At 38.0% G+C, this 20,071-nt stretch overlaps 1 protein-coding gene across 1 annotated transcript; it reads left to right on the plus strand.

The window, feature by feature from the left end:
- The first annotated feature begins 2,929 nt into the window (after positions 1-2,929).
- Positions 2,930-11,535, plus strand: LOC105033178 (putative disease resistance protein RGA3). The gene is given in 4 exon segments (XM_029261244.2): positions 2,930-5,063; positions 5,065-6,418; positions 6,536-6,965; positions 7,774-11,535. Coding segments are annotated over 3 exon segments (3,321 nt in total). The 5' UTR covers positions 2,930-3,110; the 3' UTR covers positions 6,550-6,965; positions 7,774-11,535.
- Positions 11,536-20,071: the final 8,536 nt, after the last annotated feature.

The following is a 20,071-nucleotide window of genomic DNA, read 5'->3' on the forward strand; positions in this document are numbered from 1 at the left end:
TCTTGAAAGTTCTAAGTATATTTTCTAGCACTATTCCATATATGGTTATGTCTAGCCTATAAGTAGAAAGATCAGTCCCAAAAGTTTCGCATTCCCTCTATTCCCTAAGAAATTTCCTCTACCTGTAGTCGGAGTACGCAATCAAGTTTTCCATCAGTCCCTTTTCTTTTGTCTTTTTTCATTTCTTGAATGGAGGGTTTTACAGTGAAAGCAAGTTAGAAAGGAAGCTGCGTCTCTTTCTCTTAGTTAGAAAATCAAATGATCAAACCAGTGAAAGATAGTTCCTTTTATCAATCTTTACCTCTTTTGGAAGGGCAGCGTATTTAGTACAAGCTAGTGATAAAGCTTAGGCACGTAGTTCCCGGATAGTCTCTGCCTCTTTACCTTGTGGGTAAGTTGTCTAGTCCCATTGCCCCTAGGTAAAGGGCTTGGGTCTACTGATTGCCTTGCTCTTGCCATCCTTGCCTCTATTGCTATTAGGGCTGGTTCTCGATCTGGAACAACTGACTCTAGTACTGGTGCTTGCTTTGCTTATGGCGTATATGGATCACGAAGGTCTGGGTCACGCTCACGAACGTCAGAATCAGGCTCTCGATCACTACTCTCAGAATCTGGATCTCGACCAGATCCTCAATCCTACCTTGACGCACTTCTCGCTTTGATATTTGCTGCACTCTTTCGCTTGAAATGGAGGTTCTGAATCCAAATCCATGAGAGCTTTCATTCCAATCTTTTATAGATGATCTGAGTGTGATGATCAATGCCACTTTACCCTACCATGGGCTCTCATTGTTCACACCTGAATTCGGACTTGCTTGACCCTGCTGATGACTCGGATGCTAAAGACAAATCGTGTGCGGGGCCTTTTTCAGAAAAATTGCTTATCGCAGCATAGAAAACTCTGAACTATGGAAAGTCATGAGGCAGTCCCTCACCACTGAGAAGGTCAGGATGGAGCTAAGAAAAGGGTTTCTGGCCCAACAATCAAAGCTCGTCTGCTCAGAGCCTTAGAGAGGTCAAGGAGGTCAACAGGAGTGAGACGGAAAGGAAAAAGCATGAGCTTGATGTTCGACAGAAAGGAAAGGGGCTCAAAGCGAAGTATAGAAAGAGAAGCGGGGAAGAGAAAAAAAGACTCATCCGCCCAAAGAAAGAGTCCTTACCTGACGAGAGCCAGTTTTGGGGATCAAGTCCACTGACAAAATCTGATGAGAGAAAGGGGGAGCCCCTTTCAGTTTCCAGTAGTACTACTTTGATTTGCTTCTTCAACAGTAGACGAGAATAGACCGTTGAAATAGATCTCTGCCCAAAGAAAGAACTTTCCTTATGAATGAGGTTGGTCGACAGGTATGAAGACAACTTGCCAATCTATTAGCATAGAGGGTAGACAAGAACATCTTTGGTACTGAACAGAAAGATTGGGTTGACTAGGATGATGAATTGAGTGAACTAAGTTGGTCATTCACAGCTTCAATCACTTTTGAGACAAATCAGGATCAGATGTACAGATCTGCGCTTTCCATTATAGACATTTACCTTGAACTACTGATGAAATGCTTCCTTCCTGAGAAGCAGACTCTGGCCTACGACAGGTTATCCCCCCCTCACAGATTGTTCTTCTTGGTCGTCGAGACCTATTGCTGTCATAATGTGAAAACACAAAATGCCAACAATGTCAAATCCACAAGCGAAACTCATTCACCACGCCCTATCTTTAGAACTCAAAATGTTGACTCTCAGTCATAAAAAAACTGCTTTCCTTGATCAACGATCAGTCCCGGCCCAGTAGCCGAGAAATCCATTCCTTTAACCAGAGTAGGAGTAGCCGGAGCTCTAGGCAGGAGAAGTCAGGCGTGAATCCCGATCTGAGTCCAAGAGTAGTAGTTCCGATCGATCAAAGCAGTCGAAATGAAGCAAGAATCCCTTTAAGCCGTCATCAGTCAAGTGAGGCAATCAATCTCCTTTTTCGTGGTTGACCGGCAAAGCAAAGACCAGCAGTCTTGTCGGGTTTGGAAGCACAGTCCCAAAGAAAAGAGAAAATAGTTGAATCAGAAAGGAAAGGCTTTGTTGAGGACGTGTGCTCTTACTCAAAGTCGTTTCACTTTCCCCAAAAGAACAATAAGAGTGATTGAGCGCAGATCTCTCATAGGAATAAAACTAGGCATGGATCTTGGGTCGGAGGTTCTTCCTCAGGTAGAGGACATAGAAGAAAGAGGGGAATGAGGTCTACAATGGGGGAAAAGGAATTCCGGCAAGCCTGAAGCCTTTGTTTGATAATAAAAAAAAGACAACAGCTAGTGGGCACCATAGACCTCCACTCGCTCATCCATCAACCTTCATTTTCCATCATTCCTTCACTTCCATCCAGAGTCAGAGTTAATAATATCAAGTTCTCTCTGTAAAATCTTCTTCAGGACTCCAAAATATCTTTTTTTTTCCTCTGTAAAATCTACTTTTGGACTCCAAATCTATTGTCCTCAGCATATCTGAGGTCAGAAAGGATTGGCACTGCACATGAAAAAATTTTCACAAGATTTATTTGTCAAAATAATTATTTTCCGATCATGAAAACCTGTCAATTTTCAATATGTGCATGCTATAATATTGTTTTTCTGTGCAATCTCTCCTTCACATCTTATGCATAGATTCGTGGAATGGAACGTTTTGTATTTTGCAAGCAACCAACAAAAAAAAAAAAAAAAAAAAAGCATTAAGTTGGTGCTCCGTCTGTTTCCAACAATGCGATGCCGACGGGATTTATTGAATGGTGCGAAAGAGTGGCCAGAAATTTCTCTTGGAGATATCAAGTCCGAGTTTGGATCCTGCGGAGCATGTTTGGCACCGTACAGCCCTCGGTTGCCACCACATCATCAGCGATCTATCTCCGTGACGGATGATGTGGCGGTGACCGAGCGCTGGACAGCTCTCTACGGTGCAAAAATACACCGCAGAGGATCCTGATTAGAGTCAATGCTACGGAGTCAATGCCTTTGCTCTCATCTCATATTAGATTCTTGCATTGCCAGCCGGTCCTGATCACTGATAGCCTGTGAGAGAAATCAGATCTAGCAATCTCTTCTTTTGCTCCCAGTCCCAAGTAGTGCTGGAAGAAGATGGCAATGATATTGGATGCCTTCGTCTCTAAATTTGTAGACCTACTGGTCGAGTTGGCGAAGAAAATGGTTGATATGCTCTTGGGTGTGCCTGGCGAGATCGAAAAGCTCCAGAATAATTTCCATATGATTACGATCAGTGAAGTCCTTGCCGATGCCGAGAGGAGGAGAATCAACGATGGGGCCATTGATTACTGGCTTAAGCAGCTCAAGGATGTTATGTACGATGCCGATGACATCCTCGACCGTTGTCGCATCGAGGCCGACAAGCGTAGCGAAGGATCTTCCTCCACTACTTCTTCGGTACGCTTCTCCTTTCCCTTTCTCTCTTGGATCCGAAAGCCTCCGGTTCCTCATGAGATTGGCACGGAAATTAGAGAACTCAATCAGAAGCTTGATGAGATTTGGAGGAGGAGGTCTGAATTCAATCTGGAACGCAGTTCCCCTGACATGCAGCGAGTGACATCTCAAATTACTCGCAAGACATCTCCTGTAGGTGAGATGGATGTTGTAGGATCTAAAATTGAAGAGCACACTCAGAGATTGGTTGATTCGCTAATGAAGGATGACAGACGGGGAAACGTTCTTGTTTTCGCAATTGTGGGTGCGGGGGGGATCGGTAAGACGACGCTTGCTCAAAGGATATATAATGATCAGAGGATTCAGGAGAAGTTCTCAGTGAAGAAGTGGGTGTGTGTATCGCAAGAATTTGATGATATAATTTTGCTGAAAGATATCTACGGCGGCACCAAGGATGATCTTGCCGGGGAGCAGAGTAAGTCCTCGCTTGAGCCCAGAGTCGAGATAAGTCTTACGGATAAGAAGTTGTTTCTTGTTCTTGACGATGTTTGGACGGCAAAGGTCTGGTGTGACTTGTTATGCAATACGTTAAAAAGTTGTGCTGTTGGCAGTAGGATCCTTGTCACTACAAGAAACGAACAGATCGCGATGCAGATGAGGGCAGTGAACACCCATCACATCAACAAACTGTCTTCAAAAGATAGTTGGTTATTGCTTTGCAAGAAGGTGGTCTTGACAGGGGAGGAGGAAGAGATCCAGCATCTGGAGGACATAGGGATGGAGATTGTTAAGAAGTGTGATGGCCTTCCTCTAGCCATTAAAGCGATTGCAGGGGTGCTATGCACGAAGGAGATGACCAGGAGTGCTTGGAATCGAGTTCTTGGAAGCACCGCATGGTCCACATCTGGGCTTCCCGAGGATGTTCAGGGAGCACTGTATTTGAGTTATGAAGACCTACCAGGCTATCTGAAGCAATGCTTTTTATATTGCTCATTATTTCCTGAAGACTATACATTCAGCATGCATGAAATTACTGAACTTTGGATTGCTGAGGGATTTGTGAAAGCTGATCAGGGGAGTTTGACGATGGAAGAGACAGCTGAAGAGTACTACAGAGAGTTGATTATGCGAAATCTTCTGCAGCGATATTCCGACAGTCTGCTCAGCTGTCAGATGCATGACCTCCTGCACTGTCTTGCTCGGTATCTAGCACGAGATGAGAGCTCGGTTGTCAGGAAGGTGCATGAAATAGGCAGCAGCAACGAATTGATGAAGCTGCGCCGTGCATTTCTGAGAGACAAGGAAACAACGGAAATCCCTGATGTATTCGTGAAACAGGAGTCGCTGAGGACTCTAATTTGGCGATGGAGCTCGATGTCTGAGGCTCATATGGATGTTGTTTGTAATGAGCTTTCTCGTTTGAGACTGCTGGATATGTCTTGCTTAAAGATTCAAAGATTGCCAGATTCTTTGGGTAACCTGATACACCTGAGGTACCTAAATATCTCATGGTCAGAGATAAGCGTGATACCGGAAACCATAGGGAATCTCAGAAATCTACAGAGACTAGATATGTCATCTACTAATATAAGCATGATACCGGAAAGCATAGGAAATCTCAGAAATCTAAGTTACTTGAATATCAATGGCTGTCGATCGGTCGCTTTCTCGCCTTCCCAACAGTATCGTGAATTTACACAACCTAAGGAGTCTCAATCTTGAAGATACGGAGGTGTTTGGGATGCCGGCAGGGCTAGGAAGGCTTCAAAATCTCCATACACTACGAGGATTTACGCTGCAGAGGAACAGGTCAGAGGGATGGTGCACGATTGAAGAAGTGAGATCGCTCTCGTGTCTCACGGATCTCTCAATCGCTAGGTTGGAGTGTATATCCAGCAGCTCCGAGGCAAGTGCAGCCGAACTTGGGAACAAGCCCATGCTTAGATCACTCAAATTAAGTTGCACGCCAGGCCTCCAGCCCAGCGAGGAGGAGATGAGGAGCATCGAGGAGGTGTTTGAAGAGCTTTTCCCTCCACCTTCCCTCGAAGAACTGTGGATCCAGCGTTACTTCGGTCGTGAGTTCCCAAAATGGATGGCAAAAACATCTTTACCAGCATCAATTCTTTTTCCAAATTTGAGGCAGTTGGGCCTAACCGGTTGCAGGTACTGTGAGCGGCTTCCGCCTTGCGGACTGCTCCCTAAACTAGAATATCTTGAGGTCGTTGATGCTGATTCAGTCACAAAGGTTGGACCTGAATTTTCGGTTGGTAGTAATAGCAGCACTAATAGTGGCGGCGGTAGAGCAGCAGTAGATGCCTCCAAGTATGCATTCCCCAGGTTGGAGACACTATTCTTTAACAGGATGCCTAATTGGGAGGAATGGCATTGGGATAAAGAAACACAAGCAATGCCATGTCTAAAGTATCTGAGGCTTTTCAACTGCCCCAAGTTGATGTCTCTTCCCGAGAGTCTCCTGCTCCACGCAACCTCCCTCACAAAATTGATAATCCAGAGTGCCAAGGGTCTAACGACAATTGAGAACCTCCTTTCACTCACAACCCTCAAGGTATATGACTGCCTGAAACTGGAGAAAGTTTCGGACCTCCCTGCGCTCACAAACCTCACGGTTTGGCGGTGCCCGAAATTGAAGTTTGTGGAGAATCTTCCATCGTTGAAAATGATGTCACTCAGAGATTATGACATGAAATCACTCCCATCATACTTGCTGAAAAGAGCGCAAAGAGGTACAAAGAAAAGAAAAAGAGTACGAGTAGCGCATCTGGAGAAGCTGGAGATCCACAACTGCAGCATGGAACTGATAAGAAAGTTTTGCCAAAGGGCCAGCCCAGAGTGGCCAACGATCCAAGACAACCAGGAGGTGCATGTATACTCCCAAGATAGATCAGTGTATGCCTCGTATAACAAGTCCCCCTTCGGCTTCACTACAAATTTCGACGACAGCACCACCACCAGCAGTTCCGGGATGCCCTCAATTAGCAGTGGCACTGGTATCTGATCCACGCCCCCTCCATGCTCCCTTTCAGTGATGGTTACAGTTCTTTCTAGGTATATAGCTTGCCTTGACCTGTCTTCATTTTCTCTCTCTTTTCTTTCTTTCCTTACAGGAAACAGCTTATGAGATCTTTACATTGCAATGGCAGTTAGCTAAGCCTTTTTCCAGTTCTTTGTTCCCACACAAAGTATTCCTTGATACATATTTTAAAATTTATATATCTTGATTGATTCCGATAATGGAGAAAGTTTGGTAGAATTATTTTTCTTGAGCATGTAAATGAACTAGAAGGATCGGAAGCTTCTTTTAGCCAATGGACTTAGCAATTCGATCTTCACTTTTCTTGTGGTCCAACATATGTTCTCGCATATTTGGTTTCCGAGGAATAACTGGATTATCAGAAGATCTTCTAAATCTTTATCTCAAATTCTGGATGCTATTTGATTTTTTTGGAAAAGAATGGAGTTCGGTGTCTAGTGCAAAATACGCGTCTGCTCTTGATCAATTTAGAAGGCCATGCTTTTCTTAGACGGTTTTAGAAGGTAATATTTGTATTAGACAATTTTTTGGTACTTACATTTACATCAAAAAAAATTTTTTGGTACTTACAGTTGCAATCGTTTCCTATCTGATAAAATATATTAGAAGGAAAGCCTCGCTCCTCTTAAAATGAAAAATATTAATATAATGGTATTTGAAATACACTAAATATATTTCTGTTGCATTACATGAATAGAGGTAAAAATACAATTTTTCAAGATGTGAATATTTTTCATCCTCAGCCTTCACAAATTGAAGGAAAATTAAGGTTAGATTATTTATCGTCATTGTTCATCCTCCTTTACAAATTTATGATAACATCTATATTTATGTGGTTGTAGAGAAAAATTAGAAATTCGTTATTGAGGATTAAACTACAGTTTATTGACCTAAGATAACATTCTTGAGTGGGAGATTGTTATTAATATCCTCTACATTCTATTTTAAGTTATATTTTATATGGCTTTAGGTCATGAAGATGGAAACTTAATGTAGCATGCCATAGATCTTATAATTAATCCAAAGTAAACATATCAGATTTTGCAGGTTCACCAGTAGGAACAGTACGATGGCGTGATCCTAGGTTCATTCATACAAGTTTGCTATAGGACTTATGGCCAAATATAAAGTATCTAATTTATTCTACATTTTTGTTTTGATATATTGATAGCTCATCTATAGCTTAGCTCTTAGGGCAAGTTCTGCAAGATGATTACCTGTTCATTGTCATTTTACTAGACTTTGAAAATTGGCGATTGCTTTTATGAGAAGCCTTGTGAGTAATAATATTCTTATCTAACATTGTTGTAGGTATATATACAGGCTTGGGCATAGATTATTTAATGGTTTGTACATTTGGACACATCTCCTCACCCTAGACAAGACTCTTTACAGCGTGTTGTCATCTTTGGCGATATGGGAAAGAGGTAAGTAATTTTCTTTTAGCTTCACTCTATGATCGTACTCCATATATCTCCATGCCTATTTTGTATCCAATTATTGTTTTTTTCTTTTTTTTTTTGATACCTATCTTGTTTTTCAGTTTGTTAAAGCTTTTTGTTAATACGGTCTCCATAGAGAGATTTTCTTTCTATTTATGTTTTATGAGCCCATTTCATTCTTTCTTGAATAAAGCGTATGATACTGCGTATTCTGAATATGTGAGATTTTGAGACAATGCTCAGAAACCTAGGTAAAAAATCATTTAGATGAAGACATTGTTAGAGTAAAATGTATAAAAATAATTGAACTTCGATTCTTTATGTTATTTGTTTTAACATTAGATTTCTCTAGAAGAAATTACTAGATACTTGGTGAAGAAGTTTCATGGACCTCGTTAACTGCATTTTGGCACGTGAAACTTTCATGGATCACTATAGGAATTTAAAATATGCTAGAACGTGCGAATGATTAAGTGGCAGTCAGCCAGAGAGCCAGTAGCGAAACCTAGGACTGACCATAGGTGGTTGCATTCATGGACGTGTTTTGATGTGGTATGAACATAAATGATAGGCCTAGGAAGAGTGCAACTAAAGCATATTTAAGTTAATGACTTGGCTAATGAGTGGCTTGGGTGGAGGTCAGTAAAAAAGTGCAAAGTTGATACCCTTCTCGTCATGGTTGGTGTGTAAGTTTTACAAGGAGGAGAGAGCACCATAGGAATGATGCACTATATTGGTCACAGATTTGAAAAATAAGTTCCTGAAAGCATCATGACCATTGAAACAACAAAATAGTTTAACATCAAAAACTGATCAAAAGTCTATTACATGTCCATTGGAGAAACGTTAAATATGCTACATACCATGATGGTTTGCAAATCATGATGGAAAAGCATGAGGGGAAGGGATAAGACAAAATATTCATGGAAAAATTAGAAAAGGTGCAAAGATAGCCAGCAGGATGGGAGCGGGAGGTATTAGAGTGTAGGACATGGTATGGAGATCAAGTCGCACAAAGTAGTTAGCAAGGAATCTATGCTACTTGTACAAATGCCTCCTCTCTCGTCAAGAGTAGAACCATCCACCAAGAGCCATTACTTCCATAACATATATGGTCGTAGCGGTTCAGCCCCAACTTATTAGTCTTTTTTTCCATGTAAAACTGGTCACATACCCACCTATTTGCATCTTTTCTATATAAATGAATTGCAGATGCCCATCAATGTCATCCACCACTTCTTTCTGGATGATTTCAGTGCCATCTACCAAAACTATTGTTGTTCATCATCATCACTATCTTCAACTTCCCATCCAATGAATCTTTCATTTTTTGGATCTGCCTTATCGTATTCATCAAAGTATATATCTTTCACTTTTTGGATCCGCATTATCGTATTCATCAAAGTATATATGCACTTTTAATTCTATAACATTTTCCTTTCTGCAACCACTTGCATGGTCCATGATTGTCGGATACCAATAAACATCGCTAGAAAATCTTATTCTATGTAATCGGGTGAAAGCATTTTATCTCGACCATTTTATCAATGCTATGCTTTTTATTACTATAAGTTTTTTTTTTCCTTTCAATAAAAAAGGCGTTTATGTTTTTTGACATTGTCATCAGAATCACATTACCAGTACACACCTAAAATGTTTTTTGTATCAATAATGAGCTGACAATTCTCTAACATATATCACATGGCCAGGTAAAAGGTCATAAGTTCTTTACTCATAGAAATACTAGTGAAAAATGGAAATTGTTCCAACATATCCACACAAATGTTCTTTCTGGATGCCATTTCAAGCAGAAACTAATGGTTCAAATGAATACAAGTTTCTGCCAGGCTCCCTCAAACGCTACTTACCAGCTAATCAAGGACCTGAATAACACAGATATGATTATCCATATTGGAGATATATGCTGTGCAAATGGATACATATCACGGTGGGTTCAGTATGCACAACAAATCGAATCCAGTGCTTCAGCTGTGCCTCATATGATTGGAAGGTTCTCCATTTTTTTTCTTGTCAGCATCTTTTTGTTAAATAAGTGAATAGAGATCTAAATCAAGTGGTCTATATTAATATCAAAAAAAGAAGATGATAAATGAACATAACAACTAGCGCTAAGCACATGTAATGCATATATGAGGAAGTATAAATAGTTTTTGGTGTAAGACTATGACATCCTTCCGGTCTTCCAAGTTCTACTCAGGGCCTGCACATGTGGAGGAGGTGTTGAATTGAATCATCCATGGCAATTACATTTGCATTAGTTTTTAGCTACCCTATTACTTTCAATGGCATGGATCAATGATGATATGTGGCTACTGATAGTTGATGCTGTCCCGCAGAACCATATTGTTGGATGATGTACTATCTCATTTAAGGTATGAAACTTATGTATGAGAAAAACAAACTCAGAGAATTTCTAGCTTGCTCATCTTTTCACCTTAGATCATGCTGTATTATAAATTGGTTGATCACAATGGTGATTTCCTCGTCATTCTAGTAGTTCATTGTTTTATTGAGAGAAAGGAATTTGAAGATATTATGCAACATTATTACCTCTAACAACATCGGAAATGATTTACTCATCACTCAGAAATTTCATTCAAAAAAAAATCATGCTGCTAGAATTTAGGATACCAGTTCATGAAGCAATCTGATTTCTAAAGCTATCTATTTTTTTTCAAGCAGAAGGCAGTTTAACATTGAAGATGGACTCATGTGCAACTCTTAGACCACCACTCTAGTCTCCCAATTTTCACTTTCTTAATATTCAATCGCAACTACCTTTGGTCGTTGAAACAATAAGAAACCAACAGTTGTCCAAGTTCCCAGACAAGTAGAGACTTTACAGATGTTTTCAGAATGTTGTATGTTTTGATCTATCTGAAAAAGAAAATAAAATTATTTGTCTGTTTTCATCTTTTACATATGTTCCTGTTCTTCCTTATTTTTTTCATATGGTTTAACAGGATTTTAAGCTCAGACTAATTCGATTCCCTGTGTCCAAAGGTCCTTGTGCTGGAAACACTAAAGACCAGCACGGCCTCAGACATGCAAAATAGTATCTATCTATGGTACTAGTTTTGAAAATCTAAGATGAGGAACTAGTACTAATAAACAGTGACCAGTTGCCAATGATCTGATTAGTGAAACCAAATATAAACCCCATGGGTTCTTTTTTTTAATTTTCTTTTTTTCTTTCCAGATACTAGATTCACAATTGCAGACTGCAGTTATTTTCAGGACTGAAGTATGCCACAGCACAGACTGGGTAATTCAGAATTCTGCCTTCTGCTAATCTACTGCCCAGCTCTTTAAAATTTCTGGGATGAATTTTCACATTTAACTATTTAATTGTACTCCATGTTCCTGTGAAGCCGGAAACAAGGGTAAAAACTTCTTCTTCTGTGCATCAGATATTGCCGATACATGGCCTTCTGAAGCTGCTGCATATTGCATTTCTTTGAAAAGATATTAGCTACCAGAAACTGGACTGGTTATGCATCATTGTATGTAAAGCAGATATTGAATTCAGGAAATAAGTTTTCGAGATGTTTATGCACATTAATCTGCAATAATTTTCCATTGAAGGTCATGTTCTGTATTCTAGGCCGAATATATGTATTACAAAAAAAAGTAAAGATTTTTGGATGGCACTTTCCAGTATGCAAATGAATTATGGCAATAAAGCATGCAGAACATAAATGAATCTAAAAAAGAAAGAAATAATTGTATTTTGCAATTAGCAAAAGCACGTTGTTTTAATCTGCGAAAGCAACACAACTCGATTGCAGAAAATGCATTTAAGAATGGAGAGAGAGTTCATCCATACATGCTGATTTACCTTTTAAGGTTGAAAACTAACAGATGCAGATGAAAGAAATTTATTCTAGAAGATCTATTCATACATATGCAAGAAAACCTTAAGAAGCACCATGAATATGGGTTCATGAATCAAGTAAACTGTCAACTGTAAAGATGTAATTCATATTCCTTGACAGACATAACCTTCTAGGGCATGTTTGGTCGAAGGGAGTTGGACTTTGGGATGGGAAAAGGAATGAAATTACTCCCATTCCAGCTGTTTGGTTAGGAAGAATTTCATTCTTATTCCCATTCCATAGGAGAATGAAAATGCCCCAATCCTCAAAACTCAATCTCTACACTTCTTTAGTATTCAAATTCTATTCCGATTTCAATTCTAATTCCGATCACGAACTAAACACATTGAAAGATATCACCATTTCGATTCCAATTCTGATTCTGGTTGCAAACCAAATGTGCCCCTAGCTTCTATCTTGCAGGTTAGAGCTTCATCAAAAAAGAGAGGGAAAAAATGAAAAGAAAAATGGGATAAACAACTCAGCACCATGTGCTTAATGTCTTCCATCAGTGGACCACAATCTTTCAGCCTACTTTTAACCTCAAAAATGGTAATGTGGCATCTTTTGCAGCTTCTACCAACACTAGATTTTGCACGTCTTGTGTTATTCATTCAACTGGACTGAAAAGAAATAAGTATCCAGGCATCAAATTGGCAACAACACTGAAATCTTATTTCTACAATTTAGTCTCTGCACCAAGTAACCAATTTTGTTAAATATTTGAAGTGTAATTCTGTTTTTACTTTGTGGTACCTTATAGATTTAACAATTCATGACACTTTAAGTGCACATGTATGCCTATTAGATGCTTCAGTTATAGCTCTATTAAGATCTATAGTCATACCATATTCAGGTCACATTCATCTCTTATAAGTTTTATGGCAATAAAATTGTATACATAGCCCCTTCTAGTTTATTTATTTCCTTATACACAGTATCCAGTCCCATATATGAAAAATCAACCATACTTTCAATAGAAAGAAAAAGTTCATAGGTCAGCAACAAGTGATGATAAGATATCAGGATGAAGTTTGGAGCAGAAGGTGTGCTGTACCTTTTTATGAAGCTTGTTATTTTCCCTCATTTGTGGTAGTTCTAAATTGACCAGGCGGCACACATCACCAACTAGCAATAATAGCCTTTGTCTAAAAGATGACTCTGCTTGCAAAAAATCCTGATGACTACTGGCCTACAAAGAGGACATACATGACATAACACCAATGTCAAGAATAAAAGGGATATGAGGGACCAGAAAAAAAAAAAAGCAGCAGTAAATGTTTTTTTCTCATTGGAAAACAGTTATATTCTTTGAACTTCTGAAGTGGTCTTACGAAAAGTATAAGAGGGCTCTTTTATTATAACTGTTATTATGCCAAAGTCATTAATCTGTATTCCATAACGGATATCAAATAAATAAAGCACTCTCCTACTATAACTCTTTTACTATAACTGTTATTATGCTAAATTCATGACCTCCTTTACTGGGAGAAGAGGCTCGTATAATAAAAAGTTCAGTTCAGTTTCGGAGGAGTCACATATTAATAATTGAATTCTAAATAGAAGTTGTATCACCATTATGGAAATTTTGGTGGTTAAAATACATGAATTTATGTAGTTGGAGAAAGCCACAGATAGGTGGTGTTTTTTCACCCACTAAAAAGGATTTAATTGATATCCTAAAGTGGGAAAGGGAGTGCATGATTACATGTGCTCATACAAGTTAAAAAGTAGAAAAATAATTGAATAGTACAATTAATTATCGTCAAGTATTATGATTGTTGTGGAAAGACAGCATCTTTAGTCCCATATCAGTCCCATATCGATTGCGAATCAAGAGAGATTCTGGCTTATATGAGATCGAGATTTTCTCTCTTCCCAGCAAAACACCTGTTACATAGGACAAAATCGTGAGACCTTATGAAGAACTCAAGTGCATCAACGGGCCAAAACAGACAATACCTCACGCACACGGATGCAGAGATTGATCTATCTGAATCCTTGACCGCAATATTGGCGCCGTTTGTGAGAACCACTTCTACCCACACACACATAGTCCTCCTTGATTGGGAGGTGACTGTTGTGGGAGGACGGTACCTTTAGTCCCATATCGGTTGTGAGTCAAGGACCGACTTATATAGGATCGAAGCCTTCTCTCTTCCCAACGAGGCCTTTTTTACATAGGACAAAACCGTGAGATAATGTGCCCATGGGTCAAAGCCCCAAGCGCACTAATGGGCTAAAGCGGACAATATCTCGCTCGTGCAGGTGCAAAAACCAACCTATCCGAGTCATCTGAGCCCTTGACCGCAATAATAATCTTTCTAATTTTATATCTCTAATTATTGTCAGGGATGTTGGTGCCTCTAATTTGCAAGCCTTAAATTACCACATAAGATAACATCATGAGACCTTTAAAACTTAATAATCACGAGGAGAAAAAGATAAGGAAGATAAACATTAGTTAAATTGTAAATATACTTATAAGTTGATGATGCAATATCACTCATCTCGACTGAGGTTCATCACACCAAATGTATTCTCGATCAAACACAAACTTTCACATTTTCGCATGATTATCCTCCCATACACATTTGGGGGCATTTTGCAGAAATGGCTCAATTTATTTCCAGTTTTGAAGATCCGAACCACCTTTTCTTTGCAGGAGTGGCCCACTTTTGAAAATTTTTGAAAGACCTCTACCTTTGGCCCCACATATACACTGTAGCCCATGAATGTGCATTGTACACTCAACAGATATGTGCATTCAGTATTAAATTGATGTGCATTCATGTAAAAATTGCACGCATTCACTGCAACATATGTCATTCGACTCTGCTTAAACATACAGTTGGAGTACATTTGCTAAAGCCAAAGGCGAAAGTATCTGAAAACTTTTAAAACTCATTCCTGATAATAAATAAATAAGTTAAAGGGGCCCGAATCTATAAAAGGTAAATAAAGCACAAAATTATAGCAAAATTCCCTACACTTGGACCCAAAGAGGTTGATCCGGAAATATTCTGCCTTAAAAAAAACAATGGGAGCATGCTTTAGAAATTGGCATCTGATGACAAATGAGGAGGGCACAGACATCTTTAAATCAAACCCATTTTCAAATAGGAAATTGAAGAGATCAAACATTATGCAATTGATGCATGTAGAAGATCGTATCTTACAAAATTTCAGAATACTATTTTACATTCTTCACCATTTCACATGAAAAGATCTATGATGAAGATAAAAAAGATCTATTGATGTTTTCCTTAGTTTCTCCTTTAACAAAAGCAAAAACAAAACTATGACCCCTCCCCACAAAATGCTCTCTCAATAGTCAATTGATCTATTAGCTGATACAACTCCTTAGTTGTGCTTCATTCAGTCTTAGTGCATCTCTTTAAAATCATTGCTGATATTCAGAATGACAACACAATCTCGTGTTAGTAAACAGAAACTATAATATAAGGATATTTAAATAATGCAAACTTCTGATCACTTTTGCTAATGTAACAATACGACAACTAGTGGATGAAAAATACATGAAATTTGATCAATATAAAGGCAAGGCATGGTGTCCATGATGTACTTGAACATAAGAAAATATAACATATTTCATATAACATTAAAAAATATATATATCTGTCAATTTTCTGGACCCCATACAAATGGTATTTCCGTGACATTGCATGTTGAAGATTTAGGAATGAATTTTGGTATGCAACTGCAACTTTTCTGTCATGTAGCAATTATTTCTGATTTTTCAATATGATGCATCAATTAAAAAAGGTGCGATGACCATTTTTATTATTATCTAAAACAAAGAATTCCTGCATGAGTAGATGACATGGGAAAACTAATAGAGTTCATTAATCTACAGCACCATCTTTATTTCTAGTTTTAACAAATTTAATCACCAAAATAGCATGCCCAATTTCGAAATAATCAAACTACATATGGACACGCGCGCACGCACACGCACACATAATATGCATGTATATATGTATGTACCTATATGTTTAATATATACAATCAAATTCCATATAAGCTTAAGAGATCTAGGGGGAATGCATTTTGATTAAGCAATTGTAGATACTTGTTCACAAGATAGAGAACCTGAAAGACATTGAACAAGGGGTAATTGAAAGAATGCTATGCCCAAGCTTAAGAGATCACAGAATAAGTCATACATAATATGTGCACGTGCATTATATGTAAGAGATCTAGGAGGGGGGAATGCATTTTGATTGAGCAATTGTGGATATTAGTATACAAGGTCGAGATAACCTGAAAGACATTGAACAAGAGGTAACTGAAAATATGTTATCTGCAAGCTTGATAAGATCAGAATTGCTAATGCAGTGAGCATGAACAATTTAATAATCTTCACATTAATTTGTATTACATTGCATGGGGGGGAGATTCATGCTCAAATTTAATAACAAGCATCCATCAAATTTAGAATCGATACACAAATTGAAAAATTATTTAAAATGCAATTAACTTCCAGCACATTATTTTGGAATAAGATCATTGCCCAACAAATCTCCCTACTAGTGCGCTCTCTAACTTTCTAGATGATAACTAGGGCTATCACAATATTTGTTTTTTTTTTAAAAAAAATCTACTAGATAATTAATTTTAGCTCATGGCTCCGGGAATTATCCACCCAAGAAGGAAACAGGGTCATTTGTCTCTAGAATGCGCTGCTCTAAAGCACATACATGAAATCATGAAATGAATGCAGTGGAATACAAAAATACACTGGTACGGCAAATTTTTAAAAGGTAGGATTCATATACACATATATGCAATAACATATATAATAACTGGACAAATGCAATGCATGTTTAAAAAATTAATACAAAAAAAATTACAGAATTGGATGATCAGAGAGATAAAACATGTAGATTAGAAAAAGATTATTGTTATTTTTGTTTGTTTTTTAAATTGTAAAAAGAATCCAATGAGATGGGGATGTGGATAAGAGATGGAAGGAATTTTTTTGTTTGAATACAGTCCAATTGACTTGGGATGTCTAAGAGAAACTGTGCAAATGAGAGATAAAGGTGCCAAGATAAATCAAGGTACAAGTGGATTATAATCCAACTTCTTAATCATTTTCTTTGCAGATATTTGTGAAGAAAGAAATAGAAATATTATGGTGATAGGATTTAACAAATGGAAAATAAAATTGCATATTCTTCTCTCATTTAATAGTATACCATCCATGCAAACATATGTATGTACATACATGCATGCATGTGTGTGTGTGTGTGTGTGTGTGTGTCTATATATGTATATATCTATCTATATATCTATATATGTATGTATGTATATGTATGTAAATGTATGTATGTATGTATATGTATGTATGTATGTATATGTATGTATGTATATATATACATATATATCTGTGTGCGCGCGCGCATGCGTGTAGCGTCAACATCCAAAATTCTATCATTTAGTGAAAACTCGAATTTGTAGATTACACTGCACACATTATGTAATAATACTAACATGAGAAAGTCAAAAATTAACCATACATCATTAAAAGGGGAACATTCATCAAAAAGAAAAGAAAAGAAAAGCGAAGAAAGCACAAAAAAACTACACCTCATTCTTGGAGGCGTGGGTGAAGTATTTTGGATGTATTCAAGGAGTATCCAAAACCTTTATTTAATTTAAAGAAATAAACTTATAAGTGTTTGCCATGTATTCTAAAACTATCTGACTAGTATCAATATTCGATATGTATCCATGCAAACACGACATAAAATTTCAAGTATCCATGCTTCCTAGATGCTCTTGTACTCACTACAACTAGCATGATATGCATGAGTTCTCTTCTCATTCTTCTAAAAAGACTTTGCTATTTTAGGAATTCAGTACTCAAGAAGGTATTGCTACCCTAAATGAAGGGGGCAAGAAAAAGCACAAACATGCCCTATCAGCATAGATTTTTTAAGTTATGCTTGCTGAGTTATGATTTTGGACACAACAAGAAAACCTCAATTTGTGTTCATAAGAAAAGATGAAAGAAGTGATTTGAAGAAGAAAACCTCAACAACAAAGATCAATAAAGACATATACTTTAGCATACTAGGCGTACTACTAATAATCTGAAAGTTATATAATACAGCTTGATATAACAAGCATCAAATATATCATGAGATATACTATAACATGTAAGCACGAGAAAAATGCTTATTAGCTGATATAGCTTACGTGATTATTTAGGATATATACTAAACAAAGAAAACCATCAATTAGAATAATAGAAAACAAAATCTAAAAACGGTTATATAGTTAGCAAAGGGTGCATTTGGTGCCTAAAGAGATGCTGCACCTAAAAAAAAATAGAAGCTGTAAGTGAATCAATTCAACATAAGTATTACTACAACTTCTTTTGCATTACCAATCCAATGGAAATACTGCAAAGCTATGAGCATCTAAATTGTCTCTTTCTAAAACATCTACCAGCATCGAGTCAAAGCTGGTCAGGTCCATATACATCAAAATGTCTAAAAACATATTCTCTAGCACTGCATGCATACTCATAGACAAAGAACTAACAAAAAGGACTTTTTTTAGTTTTCAGCTTAAAATCTTCATCTACAGACTTAATCAGACGTAACAGCCTCCAATCAACTTTCAAAGATTAAAAATAAAAAAGTGGGAAGAAACCAAACAAAGGGATAACTTAAGGATCCAACCTTTTCTCTTGAACTAGGACCCAGTGTTTCACTATTTCTTGTTTAAAAGAATTCATTAGAATCCCACAACAAAGAATTTTGTGGTCATTCCTTCATGAAAAAGATTTAGCATTGTTCAACAAATTTATAAGACCCAGAGACCCTTTGAGTAACACTTGAAGACTTTTCAACTCAATATTTAACTATCTAGGGCTTCCTTATCCTAATGCATTGAAAAACTATTGGCTTTTTTTTTCTTCCCAATTGTTCCTCAACTCTTCAGAGAGTGATACTCCATGTCCTAACCGTATCAACTTAACTTTTAATTATGGGGATCTATAACTGTTAAAAAATAGTCTCCTAATTTCTTATAATTCCAGAAACATATATAATCTATAAGCTCATTAATCAAGCACGCATTAGTACCATGTTTTCAGTTTCCAGATAAATTTCCCAATCCATATATTTGTTTCCCTGTTGTAGAAGTGAGCAAATATCATGGCACATTATTTATCCTGCCAGTCTGCACGTTAAGCACCATACTCATCAAGCTGATCAATTATTGCCCTAGACAGATGGATTTGGCTTCTTTGCTTTATATAACCATGTCACAAGCACCTAATCCCAATCAGACACTCCTATTCATTACTATACCAATCTTTGAAAAAAAAAAAAAAAAACAAAACAAAAGCTCGATTTTCATCACGACAATCATTGTACAATAAACTACAAGGAACGTGTGAACTGTCCATCAAGCAAAAGAACAACTAGACCTCTACGAGACTGGTTGCCCTGGATTCTTGTTGATGCCAAAAAAAACTCATAATCCATCCAAAATCTTATATGAAAGCATCAAAGAACCGAACAGCTATGAGAACCAAATCAAAGAAATCCAAGTATCCTCCACCAATCGAGCACATAGCTCGCAGATTAAACCACCAACATCAATAAGAAATTTAAAACAGCGATCAGAAGAAAAAATCGGAGACCATGGGAGGAAGGAATAGCAGAATACCGAGTTGAAAGACCATTTCTCATCGTCATAGATCTGGGCGTTCAAGTACTCCTTAATCTTCTCCATGAAGGATAGTGACGCCACTGTCGATTGCTCGCGAGGTTTTGGGTTTTGGTTTCGCGCTTCTCGTCTGCCCTTTTTGGCTACTCTTAACGTCTCGCGGAGCCGAAAAGAGTGTATAAAGACTCATCGAAAAGGGCTCTGTCGATTACGCTAATCACGAAAACGCCACCGCGCCACTCTCGATTGCTCGCGAGGGTTTTGGGTTTTGGTTTCGCGCTCCTCGTCTGCCCTTTTTGGGTACTCTCATCGTCTCGCGGAGCCGAAAAGAGTGTATAAAGACTAATCGAAAAGTGTGCTGGCGATTACGCTAATCACGAAAACGCCACCGTATTAAAAATTGTTCAGGTGGGCGTAATATTTCCGATACCTAGAAAATTATTAAAACCTTGGGCCCGTTTCGCTTTCTCATCCACTAACATCGAATCCAGCGGTAGAGCCATCCAATTGCGTGAAGACACGTGTCCGGTAAGGATCCAGGCACCTTTCTACTCCTCCCCGAGG

Source organism: Elaeis guineensis, chromosome 2 (genome assembly GCF_000442705.2).
Source record: "Elaeis guineensis isolate ETL-2024a chromosome 2, EG11, whole genome shotgun sequence".
NCBI classification, from domain to species: Eukaryota; Viridiplantae; Streptophyta; class Magnoliopsida; order Arecales; family Arecaceae; genus Elaeis; species Elaeis guineensis.